The following is a 15,976-nucleotide window of genomic DNA, read 5'->3' on the forward strand; positions in this document are numbered from 1 at the left end:
CCATAAGAATGTAATTAAAGGATGCAAGCCACATACCAACTGAGGGAAATTAGTAAAGATCAAAGTGGTCAGTTGTTCACTTGTAGTTTATATTGACTATTGACTCCTATATTACTGTAGTGTGAATTGTGATTGATTGCACAAATAAGAAATTTGAACAAACTCAAGGTTACTCATTGGTCAATAACTGTAACCAACTAGTCAATTTCTGTATGAAAATGCAATTTCTTTGTACAAACTATGGAACAGTGTGGTGGCTGGGGTCATGCTGCTCTCCTTGTGTACATGTAAATAAAGTGTGATTGTGGAACGAATGTGAGTTTTCAGAGTCCAATTAGTTGGCGACAGCCAGCACTCCTGGGTCTCAGGATAGTTGAGATCGTCCTCTAAGGCCTTTGCAGCTTCCCTCTCTGAAATTCATCAGACTTCCTCCAAACACATGGCACGTAGGGTCAGGCAAATTCACACTGCAGAGAAGAAATCTGAGAACACATAGAGTAAAAGGATTTTTTTTAGTGACTGAATACAGCTGCCGTAGCAGACAGCTATAGATTGAAGGCATGCTGATTGTGTCATATTACTGGGTTTACTCTCCCAATTATTTTGTTTTCAAAAGGGAATGCTAATAACGTACTCAGTTTATGGGACAATTTGTCTGTCCTGAAGGCTCTGTGTCTATTCATTCACCACTTTCCTCACCACATCTTATGGATTCCTGTAACTTAATATATTTTACAAAACAATAAACACTTGAAACATTTGAATAACACCTAAATAAGCTCACAAGGTACTAAATCCTCTTAAAAGCACTGATGGAAGAAGAGGGGTGAACTGGAGGATGAAGGGAGGGTAGGGGTCTTTTTTATCCTGAGTGCTTGTTCATGAGGTTACGAGGCAGTTTTGGCTAGATCACTGGTCCAAATCAGTGTAATATAATAATGGCAGAATCTGCCTGCTTCATATACATCTGGTGAAATTTTGTTACAGATCTAAATGTCATGAATATGGTATCTTTTTTGTTGGGGAGGCCAGAAGTTTATTGTCCATCCCAAAATGCCCTTGAGAAGGTAGTGGTAGACGATCTTTTAAGTACTGGAGTCGTTTTGGTGAAGATACATAAAGCCTTTGGGTAAGCAATTCCAAGATTTGCATCCAGTGATGATAGAGAATGACAATCTATCATGAAGTCTAGTGTGATTCATCCCATGATTGTGGATGCACAAGTCAGGTGCTACGTTAGACCTCCAAAGACAGTTTCGGAGGCCAGTCTATAGATTATAATATGTTGCATTTCTACAGAATAAGGTGCCATATTTTATGCATATCATGCTTATGTCAAAATTCCATTCAACAACTTGATCATGAAATGTTATTCTTGAGAAAAAAAGCTCTGGATTACAGAGCCAAAAGCATAAAGTACATTTTTTGCACTACCTTTAAAAATGGAGAAAAGTTTGTGGAACAAAATTATTTCTTGTTTTTGCTGATTTGATTTATAATTCAACAACAACAGGCTTTGAGTTCAATGAAATTTGTTAATAGTGGGTCCCATTGGAGTGATGTAAGAGACAAATACACCCAACTAGGTTCTAGCTCGGTTTTCAAAATCCATCATGACAATTTATGCTGAACTGAAAAGATCGTATTTAGCTTGATTATATGTTATAGCCGAAGATCAAACAAACCATGGAGAGCTGTTTTTCCCTGAATACCAAATATGTTTTGCTGAATTAATATCTTTAAATCTGCCACAAGTAATTACTTGAATTTATTTGGAATGAAAATTAGTTTTAATATTTACATCGGGTGATCACCTGTAATATCCTGAAGAATTCTTTTCAGGTAACAGTTGTATTCAAGAAATGCTGCTATTGAAGTTTACTTCAGCAGCAATTCCACAGATTTGATTAAATGGTTGAAATTGAATATTTCCCTTTTCTAATATTGTAGTTCTGTGACTGTAACCCCAACATTGTTCACATTCTCTCATTCAGAAAACAAATTAGAGTATTTATTTTCAATGCATTTAATTGAGTTGCCCAATTGCATGCATTATGTGAATCAAGGAATCTGACTATGAGCCAAATGTATGCATCAAATTATATTTTTAAAACAATGTTTTAACTATAATAGGTTATCAACTTGGCAAACAAAAGTAGTTTTTAACATAGCTTTAGTTTAATTGACAAGGCAATTGACAAGACAAGGCCCGTTACATACTTGTTAAAATACTCCAGTAACTGAACTACTACTATATTAAAAAAAGTCACACTGAAGCAAATTACAATGTGCTCTGAATTTCAATGTCTTTCTATGGATTCTGCTGAAAATGAGTCCATTCTTTACACATTAGCTTGAAATGCCAACTATTCCAGCTACAAGTGCTAAAGCCAAATGAAAATCATTGCTTTACACTCTATCAAATTTGTTTGTTGGCTTCTTTCACTGGTTGCAATTGAGCCTTTGATTCAAGGATAGCTGTTCCAAGATTAGCTCTTTTGATGGTAACACTAATAAAAGATCACATGTAACACTTAGCAAGCTTTTGGCAAAACAAAATACATTCAAATGTTTTCATTACACACCAAAAGTATTCTCAGTATTGTCATTCAGAAACACCTGCAAAGTCAACAAACTAGCCTTAAGAATGAAATATAATGATTTTTTTGATGATGGGTTTTTATCACATATATATATTCTAACAACATCATAAATCCATTAGTTTATGTATCTTTCACTATAAGTCATTTAGTTTACAGAATGTTAATGCTTCTTTTACAAATTATGGTGAAAGATAGTCAAACTGAAAGATTAATTCTTTTCTTCCCCATCCATGCTACTTGACCGGCTGAGTGTTTCAAGCAATCTCTTTTTCATTTTAATTGCTGATACAAATTAATTGCTGATTCCTAAGCTAACACATTTTGTAGTTTCCACAAGAACTTGAGAAGTTCCTTACAAAGGATTGTTGAAGTGCTTTGGACTTTCCGTCAGAAATAGCCGTATGCTGTAGTGTGGTAATCAAGTTCGTGGAGGGTGTGAAACTTCACTGGGTAGGTTATTTACTTGTACTGCTTTAATTGCATTCACAGTGATCTTCATTGGCTGTTGTTCGTGGAATTCTGAAGGCCTTTATGAAGCTTGTATTGTTGTAGTTCTTTGGATTGGAGCGGTCATTTTTTATAGTCTTAGAGAGACAGTTGGATCTTAAATCGAGAGGCAAATTCTGGCAGGTCAGAAGTGATTTAAAGCATTTGTAGAACTGGATTGGTTGAAATAAATGAGCAGAAAATCAAAGTAAACATTCAGCAAATTGATTATTGACTGAAGCTACAGAATAAGCAATTATACTTGTGAAACCGGCTGGATTTATAATGAACGCATAATTCAATCCTTTAATTCTCATAAGTACACATTTTGCATTCATAAGAATGATTCTACAGTTATCTTGATTTATCACATTTTTTAGACATTATTTTATCCCCAATTGAAATCAGCCCAATACTGGAAGTCACCTCTCCTTCAAGCCTATGTAATCCAACTTTTGTGCCTGTAGCTAGGTCTATTTAAGAGCTGAATTTGCTGATCTTGCTTACTTCTCATAATGCAACTATCTGGATCCTTCCTACCACCATTAGGTATTCAGTTACTCCTTCTACACTTTTCTCAACTTCTTCCATGTAAATCAGTCTGCTTGGAAACTTGAATTTTGTTACATTGAAAGTGAATCTGCTACAAGTTTTCCATAAATACAAATGCTGTACTGATATTTATGTGATTATACTTAATTCAAAAGAATTAAGGATTTGAAATTAAAGTTGCCTATTGACCCCAGGCTTCAAGTCCCCCACTAGAGATAAGGTACTGCATACTTAAACAAAAAAAAATCACATTCACTCCCCTCAAATGGAAGAGCAATATCATATAAACTTTACTTTCATATTCAATCAGAAGCTGAGCAAAATATCAAAGAAAGTTTTCAAAAAGTAATCACCAAAATATACTACTGGAAGAGTGATCTTGTAAAGAATATTTTTGAACTGGAACAGGTACAACAAAGTTGACATAATGAGTAAATAACTTAAACATTAAAATGTTCAACAAAAAGATAACATTCCTCTTTTAATATTAGTTCGCTATTTTCCTATCATCCTGGGGAAACAGATAAAATAGTTTTGTTAACAATGACTGAAATTTAAATATTGTGTTTAATCACAATATAGAGGAACATAATTGTTTTATTTGAATGTCATAAATAATGGAAAAAGAACTACAATATTATACAACTTGGAAAAGTCTTCAGTTTCATTAATTTTCTGGTTAATTTACAGAGTAATTCAGTTAATTTTTTTGTAGGTTTTGATTTATGTACTCCCCCTCCACTCATGTTAAATTAACTGGTCTGTAATAACCATATATGACCTTCTTTGCTGTATTTCTCTGAACAATGGTGTAATACCTACAATTCTTTAATTATCTGTTTTCACCTCTGCAGTGAAGAAGGACCAGAAGGGAGTAATCAGCACACCTGCAATTTTTGCCCTGATTTTCTTCAGTAATCCATCCTGCTTTTAAACTGCCAGTTTTCTAGTGTCTTATCTTTATCTATTTTATCTCATGTTAGTATTCCACTAACCTCCTGTAAACCATATCAATGGCAAACTATATGTACTTCTACCCTCCCGGGGCTCACAAGGCTGTTTTTTAAAAGTGAGAACGATCATTCCATCAAGCTTGTTCAGCTTTTTGTAAGAGCAATGCATTTTGTTTCATAACCCTGCAATTTTTCTTCAGGAACTTAATTTTTGAAAGTTACTGAGACACTCAAGTCATAATTATTCTTCGCATGTAGAAGTTTTTCCTCATGCCATCTTTGGTATTCAATTGGTTTAGACCCTTTTTTATTTGGAAAATTTCTATTGAATCATCTCTCAATCTTGCCAGTTCAGAGGAGAACAGTCCTAGTTTTTATAATCTGTACTTCTAACTGCAAAATTGGCTTGTTGTCTGCTTCATTATACACCAATGTCTTCTTTGGCTGGAATGTTTGGTTTTGATTGCTGTCCCCTGGTAGCAATAAGCCTGGAATCTATTGACCCTTAAGGACTATACATTGACCTACCATGCATTTTAGTGACAGTGTTGGCACGTGGCCAAGTGGTTAAGGTGTTTGTCTAGTGATCTGAAGGTTGCTAGTTCAAGCCTTGGCTGAGGCTGAGTGTGCATCCTTGAGCAAGGCACCCAACCACACATTGCTCTCACCCGTGTCAAGCTGTATGGGTCCTAATGCCCTTCTCTTGGACTACATCAGTGGTGTGGAGAGGGGAGACTTACAGCATGGGCACTGCCGGTCTTCCATACAACCTTGCCCAGGTTTGCACCCTGGAAACTTTCCAAGGTGCAAATCCATGATCTATCGAGACTAATGGAGGCTTACTACTACTACTATTTTCTTGACAGTCTGTGGCTCAGAACCCTCCTCATTTTGTTGCAATGTGCCCTCTACCCCTCTCCCCTTTCTTCTTTTCTTAGTCAATTATTCATGATTGAGGATGAATGATTTTACTGCAGCCAACACCCTGTGAGTGATTTCTTTAAAAGTGTGGTGGGGCCCTCCATTAGATATGTAGGAACAAAATTAGGCCATTTGGCCTATCGATTCTGTTCCACTTCCTATAACCCTCTCCAATCTCAGCACATCCTTCCCTACATAAGGAGCCTGAAACTGCTCACAATATTCCAAGTGAGGCTTCACCAGTGCCTTATGAAGCCTCAACATTACATCCTTGCTTTGATGTTCTAGTTTGCTTGAAATTAATTTGCCTTCTTCACCAACTCAATCTGAAAATTAACCTTTATGGAATCCTGCATAAAGACTCCCAAGTCACTTCACACTTCAAATTTTTTGAATTTTCTCTCCATTTACAAACTAGTCTATGCTTTTATTCTACAAAAGTGCATGACGACACACTTCCCGACATTACATATCATCTGCCACTTCTTTGCCCATTCTCCTAATCTGTCTAAATCCTTCTGTAGTAATATTTCTCAACACTATCTCAAAGATAGGCCCTTCCACCTATCTTTGTATCACCTGCAAACTCAGCCACAAAGCCATCAATTCCATCATCCAAATCATTGACATATAAAGTAAAAAGACCCCTGTGGAACACCACTAGACACCAGCAGCCGACCAGAAAAAGCTCCCTTTATGGCCACTCTGCCTCCTGCCAATTAGGCAGTGCTCTATCCATGTTAGTATCTTTCCTGTAATACCATAAACCCTTAACTTGTTAAGCAGGCTTATGTATGGCACCTTGTCAAAGGCCTTTGAAAATCTGAATACATAACATCCACCAATTCTCCTTTGTTTATGTTGCTTGTTATTTCTTCAAAGAATTCCAACAAAGTATTTTCCCATAAAGAACCATGCTGACTATGGCCTATTTACTATGTGCCTCTGAGTACCCCAAAACTGCATCCTTAACATTTGACTCCAACATCTGCCCAACCACTGAGGTCTGACTAACTGGTCTATAATTTCTTTTCTTGTGCTTCTCTCCCTTCTGTGGAGTGGATTGAATTGAATTGGATTTACTTTTATTACTTACATCCTTCATATACACGAGGAGTTAAAATCTTTACATTATGTCTCAGTCTAAAAATGTAATATGCAATTTATTGTAACTTGTATTAAATAGTATGTACAACAGGACAGTCAATATAACATAGAAATACAATTGAATCAGCATGAATTAATCACTCTGATGGCCTGGTGGAAGAAGCTGTCCCGGAGCCTGTTGGTCCTGGCTTTTATGCTGTGGTACCATTTCCCAGATGGTAGCACCTGGAACAGTTTGTGGTTGGGGTGACTCAGGTCCCCAGTGATCCTTTGGGCCCTTTTTACCCACCTGTCTTTGTAAATGTCCTAAATAGTGGGAAGTTCACATCTATAGATGTGCTGGGCTGTCCACACCACTCTCTGCAGAGCCTTGCAATTGAGGGAAGTTCAGGTCCCGTACCAGACAGTGATGCAGCCAGTCAGGATGTTCTCAACTGTATCCTTGTAGACAATTCTTAGGATTTGGGGGCCCATACCAAACTTCTTCAACTGTCTGAGGTGAAAGAGGCAATGTTGTGCTTTTTTCACCACCTAGCCGGTATGTACAGACCACGTGAGATCCTCGGTGATGTTTATGCCGAGGAACTTAAAGCTGTTCACCCTCTCAACCCCAGATCCATTGATGTCAATAGGGGTTAGTCTGTCTCCATTCCTCCTGTAGTTCACAACCAGCTCCTTTGTTTTTGCAACACTGAGAGAGAGGTTGTTTTCTTGACACCACTGTGTCAGGGTGATGACTTCTCTGTAGGCTGCTTCGTTATTATTAGAGATTAGGCCAATCAGTGTAGTTTCGTCAGCAAATTTAATTAGCAGATTGGAGCTGTGGGTGGGGACACAATCATGGGTATACAGAGAGTAAGTGGAGTAACATTTGTAATTTTTAGTCCTCCAGAACCAATCCAGAATCCGCCAGCTGCAGGCGTCTAGATATTCTGTTCCACTGAGTCGCTTCTTAGCTTCACTGGCTATATGTCATTTTTCATAATTAATTTTAAATATGATGCTATTTCTGTGATGTTACTGACACATATGATCCCCCAGTTCTATTTTAAATTCACAAGGCCACTTAATCCCTCCTCACATCACCAAGGATCCTCACATTAAAGACACGCTCCAAAGAAAATGGCTCTTTTGTATGAGAGTGAATGCTTGACAGCTGAATTTACTTATATTTATTATTAAGGAATATCAATTCCCTTATAACTCATTAATTTGCCCCAAAATCCCGCTGACAGATAGTAGAGACCAGCAGTGAGAACAAGTGGGTGATTTTTAGGATATTTTGAAGATCAGATTCCAAATTGATTTCTGTTCTACATTGAAAGTAGACCATCTTTAATACTACATATATTCCAACTAAAAATATATTCTCAGATTTAAAATTCTAACAAAAAGTAATTAGTTGATTCTTTAAAATAGTCCCAACAGCAGTTAAACATCAAATAATGCATTATTTTCACTGAATTGTTGAAAAATTTCTGTTTCTTGAAAACCTGAAAAACTGAAAGCAGACATTTTGTTCTACATTATGCTATCTGCCAGAAGTACAAGAACCCTTTATACACCTAATTGAATCCGTTCAATATTACTCTTGTGATGACATAGAGCAGTGGATGTGATATATATGGATTTTAGTAAGGTATTTGTCAAGGTTCCCTGTGATAGGCTCATTCAGAAAGTCAGGTGGCATGGGATCCAGGGAAACTTGGCTGTGTGGGTTCAGAATTGACTTGCTGTTAGAAGACAGAGGGTTGTAGTTCATGGAGATTGGTGACCAGTGATCTGTTACATAAGGATCGGTTCTGGGACTGTTGCTTCTTTGTGACTTTTATTAATGAAATTTATAAAGGAGTGGAAGGGTGGGTCAGTAAATTTGCAGATGACATGAAGGTTTTGTGGTATCGTAAGTAGTGTAGAGGGTTGTCGTAAGTTAAAATGGAACATTGATGGGATGCAGAACTGCGATGAGAAGTGGCAGATGGACTTCAATCTGGAAAAGTATGAAATGATTCACTTTGGAAGGCTGAACTTAAAGGTAGAGTACAAGGATACTCAACAGTGTGGAGGAACAGAGCAATAATGGTGTTCGCGTCATTAGATCCTTCAAAGTTGCCATGCAAGTGTACAGGGTAGTTAAGAAGGTGTATGGTGTGTTGACCTTCATTAGTTGGGGGACTGAGTTCCAGAGACACAAAGTATTGTTGCAGCTCTATAAAGCCTGGAGTATTTTGTTCAGTTCCGGTGCCCTCTTTACACGAAGTATAGGGACATTTGAGAGACTCTCAGACAGGCACATAGATGAAAGAAGAATTGAGGTCTATTTAGGAGGAAAGGGTTAGCTTGGTCTTAGAGTTAATTAAATGTTTGGCACAACATCATAGGCTGAAAGGCCTGTATTGTTATGATCTATGTTTTATGATCCAGGCTCTATGTACATGCCCCTTACCTATAACACTGCTAGTATTGAAATAAACATATTTCAACCTATCAGTCCAATATGCTTATCACCCCTTGCAGTCCCTCCTTTTGGTCTTACCTGTCATACCATCTTTCCTGCACTCAATCCTGCCACCCGTTGCCCTACTGCTGTGGAGGGTTATGTGGGAGGAAAAGGTTCGATTGATCTTGGAGTATGTTAAGAGGTCGGCACTGCACCATGGGCCATAGAGTCTGTATGGTTCTATGCTCTATGCTCTATGTTTAAAAGTCAGGCTATACTTGTGGAGCCTAAGACCTCAAATCAATAACTGTTTATCTGAACTGGAAAATAATTGGAACAGAGCAACAAACTGTGATGATGGTTTGAAGCCCTTTCTGATTTTCCTTAATCAGTGCTCTAGTAAGAGCCAAGAGACCCTCTAATTAGTTATCTATCTAGCTTCTTCCCATAAGCCACAAGCTACAGGTGAATCTATTCATACTTTTTGATAATGTATTTCATTTATTTAATATTCTGTTTCCCTTCCCTTGAAATTTTAAGGATTTTATGGTGTTGCAGCCAATTTAGTCAATCTTCCAGGTTATCCCATTGACACTTTGAAGAAAGAACACACTTTATTTCTGCTGAAGAGGCTGTTCACCTTCAGCTTCCGTTGAGTTGTGAGTGGAGTACGAGACCAGTAAGTTGCTTTGTCCTGGATGGTGTTGAGCCTGTTGGCTTTGTTGGAGTTATACTACTCATCCTGGCAAGTAACAGGTTGACTTCAGTTTTACTAGTGCTGCTTGATGCCACACTCAACAGTAGCTGTCTGAACTGTCAAGAACAATCTCTCAAACTTGGCCTCCGGAAAACAGTCCTTTGGTCCATATTTACAGAAAAAAAAAGTTTTGAATGTTGTGGCCAAGAATTCCTGGTAAAATTCAAATTGGGCATCAGTGAAGAGATTACTGATAACATCACCATCTGTGGTCGCGACTGGTCGGACCATGACGCCAACCTCCAACGTTTTTTCCAGGTGGCCGATGCTTTGAACCTGACTTATAACAAGGACAAGTGTGTGTTCAGAACCACACGACTCGCTATCCTTGGGTATGTCGTGGAGAACGGGGTCATTGGCCCTGACCCCGACCGTATGCGCCCCCTGTTAGAACTCCCTCTTCCCACTACTCTCAAGGCCCTCCGGCGGTGCCTGGGTTTTTTTTCCTATTACGCCCAATGGGTTCCCCATTACGCAGACAAGGCCCGCCCCCTGGTCAAGTCTACCACCTTTCCCCTCTCGGCCGAGGCCCGCGCGGCCTTCAGCTGCATTAAAGGGGACATTGCCAAAGCAACGATGCATGCGGTAGACGAGACCATTCCCTTCCAAGTAGAGAGTGACGCCTCTGACGTCGCGCTGGCTGCTACCCTCAATCAGGAAGGCAGGCCAGTGGCGTTTTTTTCCCGTACCCTTCAAGGCTCTGAACTTCGGCACTCCACGGTGGAGAAAGAAGCCCAAGCCATAGTGGAAGCTATTCGGCACTGGAGGCACTATCTCGCCGGCAGAAGGTTCACCTTGCTGACCGACCAGCGCTCGGTTGCGTTCATGTTCAGCAGCCAACAGCGGGGCAAAATCAAAAATGATAAAATTTTGCGATGGAGAATAGAACTCTCCACCTATACTTACGATATCCTGTACCGGCCTGGCAGGCTCAATGAACCGTCTGATGCCCTATCCCGGGGACCGTGTGCTAGTGCCCAGCTCGACCAGCTGTATGCCCTTCATGCCCAACTTTGCCACCCGGGGGTCACCCGGTTTTATCACTTCATTAAAGCCCGGAACCTGCCGTACTCCCTGGAGGACATCAGGACGATGACCAGGGACTGCCAGATCTGCGCTGAGTGCAAACCGCACTTCTACCGTCCTGACACTGCGCAGCTTGTCAAGGCCACCCGCCCTTTTGAGCGACTGAGTATGGACTTTAAGGGCCCCCTTCCCTCCACCGACCGCAATGTCTACTTTCTCAGTATTATTGACGAGTACTCGCGATTCCCCTTTGCCGTTCCCTGCCCCGACACTACTACCACGTCCGTCATAAAAGCCCTGCGCCAGCTCTTCACACTGTTCGGATATCCCTGCTATGTCCACAGTGATAGAGGGTCCTCCTTTATGAGTGACGAGTTGCGCCGGTTCCTGCTTGCTAGGGGCATAGCTACTAGTCGCACCACGAGTTATAATCCCCGGGGGAATGGCCAGGTGGAGAGGGAGAATGCCACGGTGTGGAAGGCCATACTTTTAGCCCTTAAGTCACAAGGGTTGCCGGTCTCCCGATGGCAGGAGGTCCTCCCTGAGGCACTCCACTCTATCCGCTCCCTGTTGTGTACGTCCACTAATGCCACCCCTCACGAACGCTTATTCTCTTTTCCCAGGAAGTCTGTCACTGGGACCACCCTACCAGTTTGGCTGACGTCCCCGGGGCCAGTGCTGCTACGTAAACATGCGAGGAGTAATAAGTACTCACCACTGGTCGAGAAGGTTCACCTCCTGCATGCTAATCCCCAGTATGCCTACGTGGTCTTGCCTGATGGGCGGGAGGACACGGTCTCTGTCCGCGACCTGGCGCCCGCCGGAGCAGCAGACCACTACCCCGAGCACTCCACGGTAACTTTGCACCCTGTACCCGAGGTGACACCGCGCGCACCGTGCCCCACACAGACTCCGTATGCGTCTGTTCCAGGGCCCTCGCTCACACGCGAGGGATCCCTGACACCTCCTGTTGGGACAGAATTAACCCACTCTCCGCCTTCGGAGCACACACCACCTCCGGCACCTGTGCCGTCATCACCTCCGGCTCCTGTGCAATTGCAGCCGGAGCTCCGTAGATCGCAGCGAACGATTCGACCACCTGATCGACTTAACCTGTAAATATACTTGGGAATTTTTTTTAAACAAAGGAGGGGTGAATGTGGTGAACTAGATATACCTGTCTGACTGCTCCTGTGGCTCCTCCCAAGACCCTGCTGACTACCCCTGTGGCTCCTCCCACAGACCCCTGTATAAAGGCGACTGTGGCCTGCTGCTCTCCCTCATTTCCCCAGGATGTAGTGTTCTTCAGTCAATAAAAGCCGATATCTCACTTCCTAAGTCTCGGCGTGAGTTATTGATGGTGCATCAAGTTCACAACTGTTTCCATTACACAACTGAAGCCCAAAAATCAATTCAAATAGGAATATAAAGAAAAAACAGCACATTGCTTCAGCAGTGTATCATTGAAAACATCTGTATTCAAAACTGAAAAATTGGTTAAATGTTGCAGCCTTCAGTGAAAACTGAGTGGGACATACTAAATCCTGCCATCAGGGACATTTACACTACACGCTGCATCCACAAAGGAAACAGCATTATGAAGGACCCCATGTACCCCTCATACAATCTCTTCTCCCTCCTGCTGTCTGGGAAAAGGCTCCGAAGCATTCGGGCTCTCACAGCCAGACTATGTAACAGTTTCTTCCCCCAAGCTATCAGACTCCTCAATACCCAAAGCCTGGACTGACACCTTGCCCTACTGTCCTGTTTATTATTTATTGTAATGCCTGCACTGTTTTTGTGCACTTTATGCAGTCCTGTGTGGGTCTGTAGTCTAGTGTAGCTTTCTCTGTGTTGTTTTTTTTTACATAGTTCAGTCTAGTTTTTGTACTGTGTCATGTAACACCATGGTCCTGAAAAACGTTGTCTCATTTTTACTATGTACTGTACCAGCAGTTATGGTCAAAATGACAATAAAAGTGACTTGACTGACTTGACTTGACTTGACTGACTAAAGTGCTGGGACATAATAAGATTAAGGAGGAGGCAGTGCTGAGTCTCCTGAAAAGCCTTAAGGTGGATAAGTCCCCAAGGTTGATGACATATATCCCAGAGTATTGAAGGAGCAAGTGAGGAGACTGTTAGGCCTTTGACAAGGATGTATGCATCCTCTCTCGCAAGGGTCTTGGTTTCAGAGCACTAGAGAGCAGTAAATGTTGTCCCTTTGGTCAAGAAGGGAAATGGGGACAATCCAGGTAACTATAAGCCAACCAGCCTCAGGCTAGCAGCAAGGAAGCTACTGGAGAAGATACTGAGGGATAGGATGTAGGCACATTTGGAAAGAAAAGAGCTGCTTAGGGACAATCATCATGGTTTGCTGGATATCCATGGCCAGTGGTGTTCCACAAGGATCTGTGCTGGGACTTCTGTTGTTTTTGATATTTATCAGTGATGAAAATGTAGATGGGTAGATTAGTAAACATTTTTAGATGACATCTATATTGGTAGAGTGGATTGCTGGACAATGTAAAGGACTATCAAAAACTACGGTAGGATATAGATCAGTTACATATATGGGCAGAGAAGTGGCAGATGAAGTTTAATTCAGGCAAGTGTGAGATGTTGCACTTTGAGAGGTCATATTGAAAGAGAACGTATATAGTTAATGACAGGCCTCTTAATAGAATTGAACTAAAGAGGGACCATGGGGCCCAGATACAAAGTTCACTGAAAGTAACTATGCAAGTGAATAATATTGCTAAGAAGGCGTATGTAATGACTGCCTTCATTGATAGGGGTGTCAAATATACAAGTAAAGAAGTCAACTATATAAAACTTTAGTTAGACCATACTTGTAGCATTGTTGTGCCGTTCTGATTGCCCCATTATAGGAAGGATGTGGAGACTTTGGAAAGAGTGGAGAAGAGTTTTACCAGCTTGCAGCCTGGATTAGAGGGCACAAGCTATAAGGAAACATTGGAAAATCTTGGGTTGTTCTCCTTGGAGTGTTGGAAGCTGAAGGGACATCTGATAGAAGTGTGTAAAATTATGATAAGCATAGATAGGGTAAGCAGTCTGAATCTGTTTCTCAGGTAAAAATGTCAAACATCAATGGACATGTCTTTGAGGTTAGAGCAGGGAAACTAACAGCAACAAGGGGCAAGTTTTTTGCTTGGATACAGGTAGATGCCTGGAAAGGGTTATCAAGAGTAGTAGAGAAATCAGGTAGTTTGGTGGAGTTTGAGAGGCTTTTAGATAGACACATAAATATGAAGGAAATGGAGGGATATGAATGCTAAGGATAAGGCCATTTAGTATGAATTGGCATTGAGATATCACAAAACATTATGGGCTGAATGGCCTGCTCAGAACTGTACTGTACTATGTTCTATGTTCTAAAACAGTTATACCTTGGTCTAGAGATTTCTGATGGTCACAGCAAGGAATCCTAATGAAATAAACTTTCCACACACTTAATGCCAAATATCAATTTCAAGCATGATTCAAGTGTAAGGCTCTTTGTCTATACTGCAGTAATGTGCTGTCACCAAGTATTAAGCATTATAAAATATGTCTAGCTTGCCAAATTGATTAAATGTGTTGCCTTCCTTAGAATAACAGTAGTGTAGTTTCATTCTCACAAGTGTACTGACATGCCCCGTCATCTTGTCAAGCCACAGTAATATTAGTACATTTTAGATTGTTTCAGTTGCCTGTAATGCATAGGATACTTAGCCAGATATACCATAGATCACTGTTACACATCCGCATAGCATCAATGTAATGCACTCCCTGTTGTGCAGATGGGAGCTCATTCCATAAATGATTCTTTGCAGGCAGACTTCAAATACTGCTCAGCTAGTTATTCCTCATCTGTTGAATTGAGACTGTGAATGTCAGCAGACTATTTTCCTGTGGATTCAGCGGCTCAGTCAAAGTCAATCCTAATTTTATTCTGCTATAGTATCCTGGCTGCAGTCATTGGGAAATGATCGGGAGAAGGAATCCTGTGCCCAGCTGCATTTCTGATTTTTTTGGAGTCACTCTTCCTGTCCTCTTTCCAAAATGTTTTGCAACACCAAGGTGCCACATATCAATGAATATTCAGACCTTACTGGTAAGCTGTCTAAAGGAGATTTCATCTCTCCATATTTCATCTGTACATTACTCTTGTTCATACTGATTTGTCAAGCAATACTTCTTTCTTCAAAAAATCCTTATTTTCAGTGCCTTGCTGGGCCTTCTCCTTTTTCATCTCCATTTGCTACTTCAACCCTACAATCCTGCAGGATTAATTCCTCAAAATCTAGCCTCCTACTATCCCAAATGCATATTCCCTATGCTCTAGAATTGCCTCCCCAAATCTCTCATTTCTTATACTTCTCCATCTACTACATATGTTCCTTAAAATGTAGGTCTTTGGTCAAGATGTTGCCTTTCTAAATACCACCCAAAGTGGATTTGTGTTAGAATTTAACTCATAAATGTTAAAGGTCTGTCCACAGTTACACAATTAAGAATAGTGCTGACCTAAAACACAAATGCCATTAATACAACATGAGTTCATTCGTCATGAAGAATTAGCTAAGAAGTACTGAATGGTTGTGTTTTTAAACATGCAAATTATGATGAGGCAATGGATAGCAAACAAAATTAGATCTTTGTTTTAAAAGTATAAATAAGTTAACTTGACACCTTAATACTACTTATAGGCACTGCTGTGGAGAAAGGAAGGAGAAATGTAGCTTACATCGGTAGTATGAATGCAAGATCTTAGAAATTCATGCACGCCCTGCCATACCCATTCTCACTAATGTGTCTGAAACCACTTTAGCTGGGCAACCTTTTTGTTGCCCAGCCTCCACACTTCCAACCGCCAGCATTCCAATCTGGTTTTTAATTCATTAAAATTTAATTAAACCTATCTTAATGAGATTACAAGAGTATTTTACACAACTCTAGTGTACCAGTGTTGATGTAATTATAAAGTGAAACTTAAAATAAGGTTTCCAGTGAGAGCTGAGAGAGCCTGTCAAATAGACATGAACGATACAAACAGAAACTGAAGCAAAAAAATAGCAAAATTCTAGAGCAGGTATTCCCAAGCTGGGTTCTGTGGACTCCTCTGTTA

General features: G+C 40.5%; 1 protein-coding gene across 1 annotated transcript in view; it reads right to left on the minus strand.

The window, feature by feature from the left end:
- Window positions 1-2,207: 2,207 nt before the first annotated feature.
- Window positions 2,208-15,976, minus strand: part of LOC140724582 (opsin-3-like) — a 65,900-nt gene continuing 52,131 nt past the window's right edge. The window contains exon 4 of the mRNA XM_073039009.1: window positions 2,208-3,262. Within this exon, the coding sequence (XP_072895110.1) occupies window positions 3,077-3,262 (186 nt within the window). The 3' untranslated portion in view covers window positions 2,208-3,076. The remainder of the gene's footprint in view (window positions 3,263-15,976) is intronic.

The sequence above is a fragment of the Hemitrygon akajei genome, chromosome 3 (assembly GCF_048418815.1).
Source record: "Hemitrygon akajei chromosome 3, sHemAka1.3, whole genome shotgun sequence".
NCBI lineage: Eukaryota > Metazoa > Chordata > Chondrichthyes > Myliobatiformes > Dasyatidae > Hemitrygon > Hemitrygon akajei.